General features: G+C 38.8%; 1 protein-coding gene across 4 annotated transcripts in view; it reads left to right on the forward strand.

The window, feature by feature from the left end:
* Positions 1 to 17,638, forward strand: part of KDM4C (lysine (K)-specific demethylase 4C) — a 354,050-nt gene that overhangs the window by 95,215 nt on the left and 241,197 nt on the right. For all 4 annotated transcript variants that reach the window (XM_015571205.1, XM_006774842.2, XM_006774843.2 and 1 more), the window contains one exon: positions 774 to 911. In XM_015571205.1, the coding sequence (XP_015426691.1) occupies positions 774 to 911 (138 nt within the window). The remainder of the gene's footprint in view (positions 1 to 773; positions 912 to 17,638) is intronic.

Raw genomic sequence — 17,638 nt, forward strand, 5'->3', positions numbered from 1 at the left:
TCTCTGAAATAAAAAAAAATATCCTATATAATAAAAAGGATAATATGCAAATTGACCCTAACAGTGGAACGACCAGGATGACTGCTTGACCAGTCACTATGAGATGCACTGACCACCTCTTGATCCTTTTCCCTGGCCAGCAGGCTCTGAATGGGGACCTGGGGATGGGTGGTGGGGGATGCGGGTGGCGCCAGACCAAGGCCTCCACTCCACTAGTCTCCCCACACACAGAAGGCAACCAGTGGCAGGGGTGGGGCAGGGCCGGTGAGTGTGCTGAAGGGCCGACCTCTCAGTTCCTCCCCCCAGCCAGCAGGCTCCGATCACCCGATGGCAAATGGGGAATGGGGTGGGTGGCGGAGGGTGGCAGGGCTGGCTGCAGGCAGCCAGGGAAGATGGCCCTGATCGCAGGCCAGGCCTAAGAATTTCATGCGCCAGGCCTCTATATATACATATGTATAAATAATAAAATATACATACTGCTTGATTATATGAACAAATTTATTAGAATAACAGATGTTTTCATGTAAAATAGATATCTTTGATTATGGATTGAATGATTGAACTAAACCTAGTTTAGAAAAGTCTTTGGAAAGTTTTCTGAAGAACTATTAAAGAATTAAGTAAAGGGTTTGCAGGGACTTTTTTAGTACTGGTACACAGCTCTGATGTCATGGCATTTTTTCCTGTATTTTTTCTAGGAAATATATTTTACTTGTATTCACAATTTGGGAAGTCTTATAATTGGAAAATATTATATGTTTTCTACCCTGCAGATCACCCAGGAGGCTGGAGAATTTATGATCACGTTCCCATATGGCTACCATGCTGGTTTTAATCATGGTTTCAACTGTGCAGAATCTACAAATTTTGCTACTGTCAGATGGATTGACTATGGGAAAGTTGCTAAATTGGTAAGTTATGCCTCAGAAATAAAGCATAAATTAAATGTGTATTCTGGTTAGTGTAGCGAGAAAGCTAAGATCACTTGTTTGTAGCAGTTGTGTTTGACCTCTCACCATGATAATTTATTTCAGACTAAATATATTTATTTTTACACAGGCTCTATTACCATTTGTAGCTATATTTGTCTGTTTTGAAATTAATGTGAAATAATTTACCTTGAGAGGTAATTTTATGCAACTGATGTTTGCTTCTCTCTTAAGGCCACCAATTGTTGTTTTGTGAGATTTTTCCAGTGGCTCCCTGTGTGGCTCTATGACTAAACTCCATGCTAGAGTTTAGTCCATGGCTTAAAAAACAACTATTTGCAGAAGAAAAGTGTCTGGTAAAATTGTAACAAGTTGAGGAAGAATGATAAGAAGGAATGATTAAAACTTACCTTTTTGCTGAAATGAATTCTTAAAAATAATAATGTAGAATAAGAAATATATTTTCATGTTAAATTTGGAATAAAATTTTGCATCTTCCGCCCAGCATATTTAGTTTAGTTTTACATACTGTGTATTTTCATTCATAAGCAACAACTTCTATAAAATTTAATTAATTTCCCTCAGTGGCATTAAATAGAGGACACCTTCAAAGTGATGGTGGCTTCTATTAGGTTGCTGTCTTTCCTGTGGCTTTTAAAGCAAAGGTGCAGGCTGGCAGAGGGCAGCTTGTTAATGAAACTGTGTGTTTTATAGAGTATGCAAAATCAACATAGATTTAATGGAAAATGATACACACAGCTTACATGTCCTTACCTTGGCCACTGCATGGCACAAGTGAGTATTATTCATTGTACATTGATAAAACTTGGATGCAAATATATGTAGGACAGATGACCCCAGGTTTAATTTATATGCGTATTTAGAAATTGCATAATATATTTAAATAAAAGTATAGCCCTTTGGTAGCTCAGAAAGCATTTGAATGAATTCATGACATAAAAGAAAGCTCCTGCTATTAGAAGACTTTTTCTGTTCTGAGTAATTTCTATTTATGAGGGGTAATTTAGAAAGGAACAGAACTGAACTATTTCTTCCCATTACCCATCCTGCCTATTACAATAAACCTAATAAAAAATAGAAAACTCAGTGTGTATGTACCTTGGCTAGCTACTGCAGTGTCGTTTTGCATAAATGTAATGCTAGTATCTGCATTGAAACAGTGTCATAGCCTCGAGGTTAAAACAAGGTTTGCTATTTTATAGTTTGCATCTTTAATCATTGTGGTAGTAAGTCAGCTATCACAGCTGTTCAGAGTTGCCAGAAAAAATTAGTTGGTGTTTGTTTACTATGTTTCAGATCTAGTTGAAGGTATTAACCAAAATAGCTTCTCCCCAAGGCTGAAATGTGTCCACATTTACGTGAGGATGTGGAGTGGAGTGGAGTGTGACCAAGTGAGAGAGGTCAATAGTGATCCTTTCTGCAATCTCAGCTTTTGGAACCTAGAATTGCGGGTTAAGAAGCAGTAGGCTGTGGTGGAGGAGACAGGGATCTGAGGCCCAACTTTTCTTCTTCTACCTAGCCATGTAACACCAGGAAAGTCCTTTATTCTTTTTGTTCCTCCCTATGTAAAGTACAAATCCCTCTCTACCCCATAGATTTGTTGTGAGGGAAAAAAAACTCAGGTATGTTTATATGCACCCACGCTGTGTTGATATATAGCTTTCAGTTTAGTCAAACATATGACTGTCTTGGTTCTGGGTATTTTACTAGGTATGCACTATTCAATGGTTATAATGCAGTTTGGGCAGTTAATTTAAAACTGTTGTAATTGTATATGTTTTTAGGTGTTGTCTCAACTTGTCCCTTATTTTTGGTGAGGTGGTGCTACTCTGAGAACACAGTCTTTTACTATTGCTGCAGCAGCAAATTACCATAAAAGTAGTGATTTAAAACAATGCCCATGTGCTGTCTCATCGTTCTGTAGGTTAGAGGTCACCAAGCAGAAAGTTAAGGTGCTTGTGGGCCTGTGTTCCTTACTGGAGGCTGGTGAGGAACCCACTTCCTTGTCAGGTTGTTGGCGGAATCAGCTCCTTGCAGTGTGGGACTGAGTTCCCTTTTCCTTCTTGTCTGTCAGCTGGGTCTTTGTTGCTAGAAGCCTCTCTCAGCGTCTTGCCAGTGGTCCTCTACATTTCAGAGGAAGCAATCTACAAAGTCCCTTTCGTCATGTAAAATGATAGCTACAGATTTCAGCATTTCGGACATGGGGATCTAGGCATTCTGCCTACCACAGAGAGTTCCAATGAATAACTGACATGGTGATTGAATAAGAACCTACTTTGAATCATGTAAATAATTTTAGTTATTTTGCTTAAAAACAGGAAACTAAACTTGTTATGGATACAATTTTAAAATTTTCACTGAAACACCCTTATACATTCTTAAATTATATTCCTCAATGATAATGTTTTCTTAACTATTCTCAGTTAATAAGTTCTCTTCCATTAAAGTGTGCTGTGATGGAATGTTTTGTGCAGATTTTGGTGTCTTTTATATAATTTATTTGATATATATTTTATTTCCAAGTCTGTTTCTTTAGGCAGCCTTATGAAATTACTGTGTGCATGTGTGTGCATGTGCACGTGTGCAAGCATGTGTGTGTAGACACACATGTAGTTTTTAATCTTTGAAAATTAGTGACTTGGTATTAGTTTTTGTGTTTGCTGGGGAATTATGGATTGCACTTAAAGGGCAGTTAGCTTTGAAGATGACCAAATTTGTTACTTTGTCTTAATTCTTTGCCTTCTTCAATTTATCCTAAATGATAACTATTAAAAAAACAGTTATTTGTCATAAGTGATGGCGAATTGTGCATTTGGGAGGGATAATTTGAAAAGCAATGGCATACTTTTTCATGGTTTAAGCACTGGGGGATGACATCTGCTTCCCTTGTCACGTATTTGATTTGAGTACATAAAAGCATCTCATATAGTATCTGTTTGTGGTGCAGCAAAAATTAATTAATGTGGGGTCTCCACTGATTATATTTAATATATTACAAACCAGCATCTCTGATTTCATGACTTGGAAAAGAACTGCTACAGAAGACTAATTTTTATTTAAAAAATCTACTAGGTTTTGAAAAGATAATCCCCAGGTTCACTGATATATTGATGGTCTCTGTTCAAGGGCCTGCAGACTTGGGTTAATAGGACCTTTTCAGCCCATTCAGGTGGCTGCTATTGAAGGAAGCTCTATTTATTCTGAGAGTGCTTGTCTGCTGTGTGTGGGCGCCATGCATGTTTCTGTGAATTACCACTTGGAGGATGAGAGCAAAGTGAGAGTAGAGGTGGCGCTGGCAAGGGATCAAGGACTGCTTCCTTTGTTGTTGGCTTCTCTGGTGGCTTCTCTGGAGTAGGATGGGAGAAGGGATTTCTGTGGGTTTCTTTTGACTCTATTACTGACCTATTGGTATGTGATATTTGTTCAAGAAATGGCTAACATTGACTGGAACTCCCATTCCGTTATTTGTGCTAAGCCCAAATAGCTGTTTTCCAAATTTCAGCAAATTCCTGGATGTTTTCTATTCTCAACTAGATAACAGCAACAACAACAAAAACAATAATTATGTGACTATTTCACTGCCTTTTGGTGTATTCATATCTACCCAAACTGCCTTGTCTCACAGAAGGCTGTTTTATGCCGTGGTTGTGGAGAAGACTCTCAGAAAATGGGCAGAGCTGGGCATGAGGAGACATTGACCTCATAGCCTTGAAACCAACTTAATTTGACTATCCCTGTTTCTAAAAATCTCTGCTAATGCCCCAGGCTCTTCCTCTTCCTCTTGCTCCTCTTTCTCTCCTACGTGAGGATCATTCAGTTCTCTCTTTCCTTGACTTACAAAATATAGCATAGCAAATCCTGCATGATATCACAGAACATAGCAAATCCTGCATGATACTGCAGATCAGAAGTTCTGTCTTAAGGGGACACACTTACTAAACAAGGCAGCTATTTAATTTCCCCCATTTTGTTAATCAGAGGTAAGATTTTCACTGAAAACTTTGAGGGGGATGTTCAGGATAGCCATATGCCCATTTGCCTGCTGGCTCAGGCCGAGCTGGGCTTGGAGAGTGCTCAGCGAGTTCCTTCTCTGCCCAGAAACTGTGCCGCATGCATGTGAACAAAGGAGAAAGATGTGTAGTCTTTGTCTTCAAGGAGACTTCATAAAGAGTAGAGGGTTGCCCTGACTGGTTTGGCTCAGTGGATAGAGCGTCAGCCTGTGGATTCAAGGGTCCCAGGTTCAATTCCGGTCAAGGGCATGTACCTTGGTTGCAGGCACATTCCCAGGAGGGAGTGTGCAGGAGGCAGCTGATCGATGTTTCTCAGCGATGTTTCTAATTCTCGATCCCTCTCCTTTCCTCTCTGTAAAAAATCAATAAAGTGTTTAAAAAAAAAAGAAGAGTAGAGGGCTTTTACAAACCTCCATTTGTAAAGTTGTGATATGAGTGGAACATGCTATCTTGTTACTTATTTTAGGCATTTTAATAGTAATCTAGAGTGAAGTGCTATATATATATATATTTTTTCTAGTAGAGATTTAAAAATATGTAACATAGCTTAACAATTGAAATGAGGTATTGGTGCATAGTCGAGGTGAATGTTTTCCGTTTGTGTGGAGTATTCTTTCCTTTTGTGCTGAGATGGGGTCCATGATTACATGGTGGCACACAGGGCTGCTTCCTGCCTGGGTTGGATCAAAGAGCTGGCCTGCGGGTTGTATTTCATTGTTCCGTTTGGTGGGATGAAGTGCAGTTGTTTTGATGTTAGGTTTGATGGATTTGTTTGCCACTGCATTCATTAGCTTCACATCAAAAAACTGACAGGCTGTTAAATGAAACTTTGGCTTAGATTTTCAGCTTGACTGTTTGGAGACATTTGTGAAGATATTTTGTTGTTGTGTTGCAGCAGCCTCAAGCGCTGTGCTTGTCTCAAAGGGAAGAAAAGTTATTTACTGTACGATTTTCTTGAGTAAAAAAGAATCATTGTCTTGGGGACAGTCATGTCTAGCCTACACTATCAGAAGTTAGTGTATTTATGACAGCGTGTGCTGTGTGAGAGACTTATCTACAGCATGATAAGTAATGCTATCTTCTTGGAAGGAGAGGTAATAGTTGGTGACTCCAACATGCTCTCTCTCTTATTTTGCATTAATTTTACTTTAAGTGATACTCTATTAATATTATATGCCAAAAAGTTGAAAAATTACACCCCAGGAGCGTTACCTCACAATCTAATTTTAAAGCATTCTGATATTCGAGTCCTCAAACATTTCAACAAGTTTAAAAAGAGATGATAGAATTTTGAAATTGATTTCCCTTTCATCTGGAAGGAATTTCAACTATTAGATTGTCTCGCATACAAAAACCACGATATGGGCTCATTCTATTTTGTATTTCAATCCTTCTGTAAAATTAAATTTGCTTCTTTTTTAAAAAAATCAGGTAGCATCCTTCCCAAAAAACCTTTAATCTTGGGCAGTATTTATTAAAACCATCAGGAATCATTTTAATGGTGAGTCACTAGACTAGCTTATACTTTAATATGCTTTACATCACAAAACACTAGTAAAGTGATATTTCTTTATTTTTGTGGCTTGTGAAGGAAAGAAAATATAGACTATTTTGCACATTGCTCATTTACCAGTTCTTGGCATTCTAATTTAAGTGTGTGATAATACATGTATAATATAAACTTTGTGAGCCATGGAGATTTTATATTCTTCATTTTCTCTTTTTACCTCTACTTTGTTTCTGTTTCCTAGGCCCTGGTGGTACTGTACAACAGTGCTATCCTGTGCTCTTTGTTGTCCTTTCTAGAGGACAACAAAGGTAGCACAAGAACTCATGTTCTTAGGAGCTGTACTCCAGCTAGGGAGTTAGTATTTATATACTTTGAAGGGGTATTTAGATAGAAAATATTCACATTTGTCCCTATTTTGCTCCGATTAAGTGTTGAATTGTGGTATTCAGAAAATCAGACACTTCCTGTAGTAGACTAGAACGATCATTGATTGGCATATATTGTGTCTGCAGGAGAGATATCGGGGGGCTCAGAGCAAGGGAGCCGGATTTCATTTATTGCTAACTTAAATTTGGCTGGATTATAGGATTTAAATGTAAGTGGGTATATGGTTTGTGACACTGACATTTAGTTGCTAACCTGAAATTGTGGTAATATATATATATATATATATATATTTTTTTTAAGAGAGTTAGAAACATCGATGAGAGAGAAACATCCATCAGCTGCCTCTTGCACATCTCCCACTGGGGATGTGCCTGCAACCCAGGTACATGCCCTTGACTGGAGTCGAACCTGGGACCTTTCAGTCCACAGGCCGACGCTCTATCCACTGAGCCAAACTGGTTTCGGCGATAATATATTTTTGAGGCTTTCATATATGTTATTACCTTAAGAAAGTAAATTGGCTTTTTTTGGTAACTTACATGCCCTTGAAAAAGATTCATTTGTCTTTAAGCCATTTTACGTTCATATAGTTTGAGAGTAACAGTACTTGCCATTGATTGTTCATGACGTGCCAGGCCTTGTCCAGGGCACTTCATACATGTAACTGATGGTGCTGATTCAGAGACAATTGGATAGATGCCTTCTTTGCTCTCTCTACTAGTCCCCATCTCAAACTCGGGGAGTTGGAGTAATGCACAAAATGAGGATGGTGAGGCTGGGTTTGGAGGCAGATGGTTGGGTCCCAGTGCCCTGTATTTCCTGAAATCATCTTCCTGGATGAGTTGGATTAAATAGTATGTAATTTGTCGGATCACGTTCAAGATTCCTGAAGATTCAAAATTATCCTGTCCTAGGTAGGTTGAAGTTGACACCAGGTGGCCCCATGTTCTTTCTGGCATTTGTTTCCATTTGGTTTGTTAAAGCCAATGGACACTTAATTTTGTCAGCTATTGCCCTGTCGTCAAACCTACATATGAATGCTTTTTCAGCCCCTAAAGCAACCATCCTTACCTCTCAGGCTTTGACCTTGCTCTTTGGTTAAGTGAGAAACCCCCCCACAAAGGTTCTCTACTCCATCCGTCATTTTGAGGAGTGAGGGGGATTCTGAAGCTTCAGTCTGGACAAAAAGATGTGTGTGTGTGTGTGTGTAGAATCAAAACAAAGTTGAGGATGCTCCTACCTTGACATACAGGGTGGGGCAAAAGTAGAGTTACAGTTTTTCATATGGAAAATAATACAGTAAATAATACATAATAATATAAGAATAAACTCAATAAATAATAATCTAAGAATAAACTCCATGCTTTGTGTATTCAGAAGCATAAACTTACTTTTGCCCTACCCTGTATGTTTTTATGATTACCAGGGACCAAATTTTATTGCAGCAGTTTTGAAGCTTTAGGTTCTTTTTTACTATTTTTTCTGTCTTTTCTAGTGTTTATAATAGTAAACACATAGTAAAAATTTACATGAAAGGCTCTGTCCTAGATTTGGAGAGGAGGGGAGAAATTTGGAGAGTGTGTTCTGGCCAGTGGTGATCCAGAATTCTGTGGGGTAGTGGAAAGAACCCCTGGTGATGTTTGAGGGAAGCAGGTTGGCCAGCCCTGGAGGGACTGATGGGAGAATCTTTTGGGCTCTGGGCACCCAGAGTTTATATAACAGCCAGAATCCCTGGTTTCTTGCTGAGGTTATAATTTTTAAATAGTGATCCTAGCCGGGCTGATGTGGGTCAGTGGTCGACCTGTGAACCAGGAGGTCATGGTTTGATTCCCAGTCAGGGGCACATGCCCAATTGACAGGCTGTATCCCCAGAAGGGGGTGTGCAGCCAATCAGTGTTTATCTCTCATCATTGATGTTTCTATCTCACTCTCCCTCTCTGAAATTAATAAAAATATATTAGAAAAAAGTAGGGGTCCTGTTCCTAATTTGATTCAAAGCCATGGTTGAAAATGTACAGATGTGGCTTAGGAGGCAGCAAGGCAGTAGTAAAGAGCAGTTTGTGGCCACGGGGCTGCATTCGTATGAAGACACCCCTGTTGCTGGCTATGGTTCCTTTTGCTAGCATTTTAATTCACTTGAAAACTTTATGATCTAATTGCTAATTGTTTGCTCTTAACAATTATCTCTCTCAAGAGATATATATTTAAAGAAAAAGCTAGTTAAAGGAGACTTGGGAAACTCCCTTAAGTGGGCTCTGAACCCCTGACCCAGCTACACAGTAGTTTTTCATTCTCCATGGAAGAGCTAAGTGTGAAATAGTACTTCTCAGGTAAGGCATGCCGGCCAAGGTCACTGGTTCCCATTTTGTTCTCTGCTGATGGAAGAGTAGCAACATTTGCACACGCCCAATTTGAAGTCTCAGTGCAGAATTTTTTGCTTACTTAATTATTTGATACTAGAGGCCCAGTGCACGAAATTCGTGCACGGGGCGGGGGCTATCCCTCAGCTTGGCCTGTACCATCTCCAATCCGGGACCTCTCGAGGGATGTCCGACTGACGGACATCCCTCTTGCAATTTGGGACCGCTGGCTCCTAACTGCTTGCCTGCCTGCCTGATCGCCCCCTAACTACTCTACCTGCTGGCCTGGTTGCCCCCTAACTGCCCTCCCCTGCTGGCCTGATCACCCTTCACCGCCTCTGCCTCGGTCCTCGCCACCGTGGCTTTGTCCAGAAGGAAGTCGGACATCCTGAAGATGTCTAGTCTACCTGGTCTAATTAGCTTATTACCCTTTTATTAGTATAGATAACCTCTGAATGAAAAGAAAGTTTTAATGGGATTTCACTGAGATCAGTGGCTATAATTAGACTTCAATCTGTGGATCCACAATCTGTCCTCCCTCTGCTCTGAGCAAGGTGACAGAAAGTATGGGCACTCCTCCTTCAGAAACTGCTGGGTAGAACTGTAGTCTGGCAATTTCCCCAGAGGGGCTGTGGCCACTGAGCACTCTTTGTGCCAATGCCAGGGCCCTTCTCAGGAAGAAGACTGAAAATGATGGAGGTAATAGTGGAATAGGTTTTGATATTTAAATATCAGGGGGAATAAAGAATGGGTGAAGAAACCCATGATTAATCTCCCTTATTGTTTTAACAGTCTGTACCTTTGCAATGAGAAGAATCGGTGTTAGTCAAGTCAAAGAAGAAAGGTGTCCCCAGTTAGGGAGACCCCAAATAAAGCTGATGTAATAGAGAAGCCCAATGCTTATTTCTCTTCCTCCTTTAGCATGCCTATTATTTTTATTTATTTTTTGTTATTCCTCACTTGAGGATATTTTTCCATTGATTTTTAGAGAGAGTAGAAGGGGAGAGACAGAGGAACATCCATGTGAGAGAGACTCATCGATTGGTTTTCTCCCATAACTATGTGCCCTTGACTGGAGACAGGAATCAAACTTGGGATCCTTCAGTCTGAGGGTCGATGCTCTAACCACTGAGCAAAAGTGGCTAGAGCGCATATTATTTTTAATTTACTAGACTTTTATCCCCAGAAAACTATGGCCAGTAATATATTTTGCCTCTTTGTAACACAAGGGAGGCAAAACAAGATTGTCTTCTGGACACTTGGACACTCTGCAGGGATGATTTCCAACACAATAGCTTAGAGCACTGATTAATTCTTTGCAACACTATTTACAAAATTTAATGCTTACAGCTAATTCTGCCAGGCATTGTTTTTGCCTTTCATTTGTATTGATGAGATGCTTTTATGCCTTGTTGCTTATAGTGCTGAGTGTAATTTTTATTATTTTACATCTCTTACTGTTATTGTTTGATACTTAGATTTTTATCATGCTTAAGTATGACTAATGAATAAATAAGTAAGGGAATTTTCAACCTAGAGTTACAATGTTATTAAAAATGTGAAGAAAATGAAATCTTAATATTGGGAAATTATCTATTTTATAGTTATATCAGTATTTTGGGGGCAGGGGATGAGGATTGTACACATAGATACATATAGTTCACTATTATTGCTGTTACTTTATAATCTTTTAGGAAAGGCTAGAAACCATTATAGAAGAAAAATTTTAGCCTGCCTATGTTCCGTGTGTAATCTCAAATTTTATAAAATTAATTATATTTTGCCTCTCCCTTCACAGTGCTTAGTTAGAAATAGAGTCAAGTAGTTGTTCAGGTTCCCTGATCTCCGTAAGAATCCTGTCAGAGCACTCAAGGGAGACAACTCAGGGTGGTGGAGGCGGCAGACTCTTGGAGAGCTATATTCTTTGTCTTGATTTTCTCTCAGGCTGCATGTAATCCTGATGGACATCATTTCCTCGTGTGTAAGGGAAACATTCTTTTGTAGTGTTGAAAGGGGTACAAGTTCAAGGGTTAGCCAAACTCTGATTCATTGGAGCAATTACTTAACTAACCTGTCTAAATTGCTCTTTTCCCATATGTAAAATGGATATTGTAGCTTCTTTATAGTTGTTATGAAAAATAAATGAAATTAAATAGGTAAGGAGCCTTGAAGAGTTGTGGTGGAGACTGGGGAGAAAGGTGGTAGGTTAGGATTGTGTTTTCCCTGCATTTTTCTTCCAGAATTCCAGTTTGGGGAATTGATCGTGGCTCAGTGATTGGCCTGTCTGGCATGAGGGAAATCCTGTTTCCTGTTCCAGTGATGATGGATCAGTTCAGTGGGTCAATCCTAGTGAAGCAGAAGGAAGAGTAGGATTGGTGGAGAAATAGAAGGAAATGCCAGCTTGCCCTAGGAGAGTAGTGGGATGGGCCTCTCATGAGGGCAAGGAAGCGCTGAAATCTGCAGCCTAGAATCATAAGGGGGTCAGACCCAACAAAGTCCATGCTTTGGATACCAGACCAGAGACATGAAAAGGTCTGTTTAAAAATCATAGCCCGGAGCAAGCATGCCAGTGTTTTATTTTCCAAAACTCCGTCAGTAATACCAGTGGCATTGCTATAAGTCCAGAGTTCTTCCTTCCTAAATAAAAGTGTTGTTTTTTTATGCCCATGTTTTTGTACCCCAAAGTTAATTAATAAAAGTGTTTTGATGGCTAATATGAGTACAGGTTCAACCCCCCCCCCCAAAAAAAAACAAAAAACAACCCAACCCAACACATCCCATGTTAGAATTCTGGTTCTGTGTGGGGTATTTGTGTCACCTGCCTCTGTGAGCTGCAGTTTCCATACTTGGGGAGAGAGCTTTAACTGGTGCCCCACCAGCCGTAGTGAGGGTGGGGGGCGGTAGCTGGAGCAGTCACCTTAGCACCATTCTGTAGCACTGAATGCATTTTAAAAAGTGATTCATTGTGGGTCATTTCTAAACCTAGGAACTCCATGATATTAACTTGGGGAAGCCAGCGGAGTTCAGGCTTGAGGTGCTGAGAAGCAGTGGCCATGGGGACAGTATTTGTAGGATATGTGCTAACAGCAGGCTGGACAGATGGATTGCTTTATATATTTCTACTGATTTCTCACATCCATTCACTTTTACTTTCCACCATAATGAGGGCAGCATGGAAAGAAATGACATCAACTAACAGTGTCTGGGGTTCTGTGCGCCAGATTGCCGAGGGGAGGAATTTGAAGGAGCTGTTGCTTTTGTCTTCAAAAAACATATTCTAGCTCTTGGGCCTTCATGTTGAGTTTGAAAGACCATGTGTTGTAAATTCCTGGAAAGAAAATCATCATGGGTGTTAGAGATTCCTGTTAAGTTTGACTCTGGTCCACACATGGCTTTTACATGCTCCAGGTTTTTATTCGAAAAAAGTAGGTAGTTTCCAGCAACTTCTTAATTTTCATAAAGGACATTTTAAAAGATCTACTGATAATTTTCACTGATTCTTGGTAGAGTATTCCCAGTTCTCAGGAATGTATATTTTGTATTGTTCTTTAATTTTAAGTATTAAATTTAAAAAAAAATTGGATTGTTATGATGATTATTGAAGTGTATGAAAACATGTTTCTTTGCTGGTAAATACAATTGAAAAATTGTTCAAACTTCAGTGTTATTAAAAGTAATAGTGAAGGATTTCTTTTTTGTATTGTATTAGTAAATATAAAAGGGAAGTCCATTGGACATGAGAATGTAATTGGTAGACTTGGGCACTCTGCCCTTCTGTTGGTTTTAGGATGCCAACATAAGCATCCTAAAAAGCAGGTAGGTAGTATGTATTAATACTCTCAACATCTCCATGCCCTTTCAACCATTTCTTAACATTCCTAGGAAGTACTAGTAATCAGAAATAAAGACAAAAGTTCATTTAAGGGGTGATTGTTGTGGTGCTGGTTTTATCAGCAAAAATTGAATTATAACTAAAATGCCAAATGATATGGGAATCATTGTTCTAAAGTACTTTTAATTTTACAGAAAATCATTTGAAAGGAAATCACTATGTTTTTTTATATTACTACCCAAATACCAGTTGTTCAAATGTATAAAAACAAAATAAATAATATATGCCCATGATTTAAAAAAATTAGAGTACAGAAAAATATTTAATGACACCTCTTCCAATCCCTTCCTCAAAGGTAAAACCTGTTGACAACTCCTTGTATATCTCTTCAAAAATATCTACATGTCTATATCTTTTTTAAAAACCAACACAAAGATGATCAGTATTGAACACATTGTTTTCCAATGTCTTTCCTTTTAACCTCATTTCTTTTAACATATCTTGTATTTATCGCAAGTAAAACATTTTTAGAGTATAGATGTTTTATTAGAAAAATCTTCTCACTTATCCCAATAGAGTATGACAGATGGTTTGCAGTGGATTTTTTTTCTGAGGGGCATCATAGAATCACAGCAGTGTGTAAGAGTTCATTGCACAGATCTTGTTAACAAATCAGGACTTTGAAAATGAATGCCTTAGTTTATTGCTCTCTTTTCATTCCCTTCATGCAAAGCAGATGGCTATGTAGACCTGGTGCACTTGCACGTTTCCAGTTCTGTCTTTATTGACGGGCCCTGCCTGCACCTGCCATCTCAGCTTATTCTACCACAGTTAATACTGGAAGATAGTTAATGCCATCATAGTTCTCTGTTTTACTGAGTGACAGCATTTGGAGCTCCATCCTCATATTTGAAGAATTGGATTGGTCAAATACATTTTAATAAGTTTGTTCTAATTTCATTTCTTAGCCTCATAAAGGATTATCCCAGTGAATTTGGAAGACATGACAGGAAAAAGTAACGAAATGACTTTCTCAACAGTTCTGTGATAATGGGAAATTGAAATAGGAATGGCACCAAGTGGAGATAAAGCCCAGCCTGGTTTCTAAATATATACATAGGCAAGGAGGGCTACATAAAATAATAAAATACGAACTGCAATAATCATAAAGGGTACTCTAGATTTAAAGCACGTACATGAAGTAAAACAATCAGGAAATTATTGCCCATTGTTGTAAGGGAACAGATGGTGTTTAAAATACCTTTTAATTTTATGTCATTCTTAAAATCAAACAACCAAAGAAAATATACCATCTATATTTAAAAAGTTAAATGCATATTTTTCTATTGTGGGGAGAATGCTAGAGTAGAGTTAAAGAACAAATGCAGCATGAATCTGTCAGTAAAGACACATGTTGGAGGCTGTTTTGCAGGGGATGAAGGGCAGATGAAGGAAAAGATTACTGAGAAAGTGTTCCAAACCTGCTTAGCTCCTATGTGAGACTTCTCTATTACATATTTCTCCCCTAAGTGGTCTAGTGAGTGACAGGATATTGAACGTTTAAATTCTGAAATGTCTAGGTTATGTCTCTAAAACTGCATCCATTTCAGTACATGGCCATAATTTTTAGAAAATGTGATTTAATGCTTTAGTATTTCACATTTGATTACAGAGTATGTTAGGTTTTTCTGAATTTTGTGCTGTGTAAACTGGCCTTCAGAATTAATGCTGAATCCTAAGCCCTAAAATGTTTAGTTTGAGTAAGCCTGACCAAGACTTCTTAATAGATAAACTTTGTTCTCAGATTTGTACATAGGTTTATGCTGCAGCAGTAGATCTTAAAAGGTGTTTCTGTTGTGCAGGCTCCTTATCAATTCATGGTGCTTCCCCCCTCCTAATCAGCATATAGATGTGTGCTGGTGTTACTGGGAGGGAAGGAGTCTGCGGCAGAGCTTCAGCAGTCTGATTGATTCAGCCATTCAGGACTGAGTTTAAATGTTGGTGCTGAGCACAGATCCTGTTCAGTTCCTGTTGCCACATTGCTTTTCGTTCACATTGGTGATCCTGCCAGTCAGGGCAGCCTATGTGACAATGAAGAGAAAGAACTGGAGGTTCAGATCCGTATTTCAGAGTATCTACTCTTTGAGTTGTGCAATGGAGATCTGAAGACCATATTTCAGATCTGGTCTGATGCAATTATCAAGGAAATTTGGGATGATGTAATTCGCTGTGTTTTCAAAGAAACATTTCCAGGTGGGGAAATTTACAGGCCTAGAATTTCAATGGTTGTATGTAGAGTTTTGCTTTATTGGATTGATATAATGATATAATTAGTTTGTGTTGATTTCATTTTAAGAGAGCCTCCCCCTCCACCTCCCCTCCCCCCGCCAATTTATCTTCCTCATTTACTATCTGGAACCAAGAGACATGATAGCAGATTGAATCACATGTATTTTCTTGGTCTTTATAATTATTAAACTTTGAAGGAAATGTATGGAAAACTCCATAGGATAAAAGAAAACAGACACCACTATGGAAGAAATTGTCCTCAGTGGGTGTCTTGTGTCCCGCTCCCACCTTTCTATTTCCTCAATCACTTAGTAAAGTCTGCCCCTCAGTGGGTAGATTAGTGGTTCTTGACCTTTGTCTTCAGTGAGTTCATCTCCGAAGCAGGAGGCCAGGATCCACTAATCAGTGCTTACCAAATTTTCCGACTGTCTTTTAGTTTAATTCAACTTCTATTAATTGCCCGCTGTCCAGTGACCTGTGATTAGGCTTTGGGTGAGGCCCTTGTCTTGTGTTCTAGTTATTCCAAATACTCTGGGACCATAGAGAGCCTATTTGATGAGATCTTAGACCAGCCGTGGGCAAACTACGGCCCGCAGGCCGGATCCGGCCCGTTTGAAATGAATAAAACTATTGAAAAAAAAGACCATACCCTTTTATGTAATGATGTTTACTTTGAATTTATATTAGTTCACACAAACACTCCATCCATGCTTTTGTTCCGGCCCTCCGGTCCAGTTTCAGAACCCATTGTGGCCCTCGAGTCAAAAAGTTTGCCCACCCCTGTCTTAGACCCACTTTCCTAAGTCAGGCTTTCTGTCATACTTATTTTTTAAAAATTGGAATATTATCAAACATATAGTCAGGCTTACTCAAAACTAAACATTTTAGGGCTTAGGATTCAGCATTAATTCTTACTATATGTTATTATTTTTGAATATTTTCTTATGCCACTTCACAGCTCTCAAAAACACTATTTGAAATTGCTGAATATTTCATCCTAAGAATGAATCCCAATTTAACTAATCTATTGTTATGAAGGTTGTTTACAAATTTCAGTATTATCAATTACACTACAGTAAAGAGCTTTATGCATAAATTACTGTCCAACTTTTTTTTTTCTTAAGGGATCATATGTTAGAAGGCCAATTATTGAGTCAAATAGTATTTGGAGACAAGTCAGATTGTTTCCAGTATTTCTACTCACATAAGTAACATGAAAATGATGTCTGATAACATTGAGATTGTTAGGAAAAGAATTATTCTTTTTTAAATAAAAAGGTTTAATCCTGTTTTTTAAATCACTAGGATATTTGAACAATTATAATAGCCTATATTTTTCTATTCATATTTTAGTATTTTAAAATATTTTATTATGAATTAAGGATATGGACTTCGGCTCTATTTTCCACAAATATCATTCCCAGTTTGTTTTTCCATTGTATTGGAGGTTGTTTTTGTTTGTTTGTTGTTTTTTTACACAGAAATCAGTGTTTGCTTATGGCCCTAGGATTGAGCCTCTCTTTCTCTTTCTTTTTAGATGCCACTTGTTTACCCATCTGGGCTTCCTTTCCTCTGTGCATGACTGTGGAACATGCATAGCCTTCCCAGTTCCCACTCTGTTCCTGCAGCAAGTTACAGATGTCCTGTTTGTCTTAAGACTTATACTGCTAGAAACTGCAGGGAAGTGGGATTGAGAGTCATCTTTTGTGGGAGGTGCAGAGGTTCCAGGCGGGAGTATGTCCTGTCTGTTTCATAATGTCACAGGTCATCTTTCTCCTGGTTCCTTTGTTCATGCAGTTGGGTAAGGAGGTCTTTGCTATTTCCAGGCTCTCAAACTACATTTTCAGCTCACTTCTTATCCTTTCATGCTTTAGCTTGGCTGGACTGCTCTCTGTTCCCTGACTGGTGCGATTCAGTGGTTGGAGCATTGGTCTTGGATTTGATTCCTGGTCAAGGGCATATACCTGGGTTGCAAATTCGATCCCTTGACCTGATTGGGGTCCATGTGGGAGGCAACCAATCGATGTGTTTCTCTCACATCAATGTTTCTCTCTCTCCCCCTCCCCCAGCTCCCTTCCTCCCTTTTCACTCTCTTTAAAAAAATCAATAGAAAAAATATCCTTTGTTGAGGATTAACAAAAAAAAGTCTTTGATAAAGCTTGTAGAAAATATATCTACTAGTATGTATTCCATGAAACCTTTCTTGGAGCTGTGTATCTTTCTTGGGAAGCTATAGTCTATTAATTGTGTCTGCCGTCTCTGTCCTCTGGGCCTGCCTCTTTTTTTGTTTTGTTAATCCT

This window comes from Myotis davidii, unplaced genomic scaffold, assembly GCF_000327345.1.
Source record: "Myotis davidii unplaced genomic scaffold, ASM32734v1 scaffold408, whole genome shotgun sequence".
Classification (NCBI taxonomy): domain Eukaryota; kingdom Metazoa; phylum Chordata; class Mammalia; order Chiroptera; family Vespertilionidae; genus Myotis; species Myotis davidii.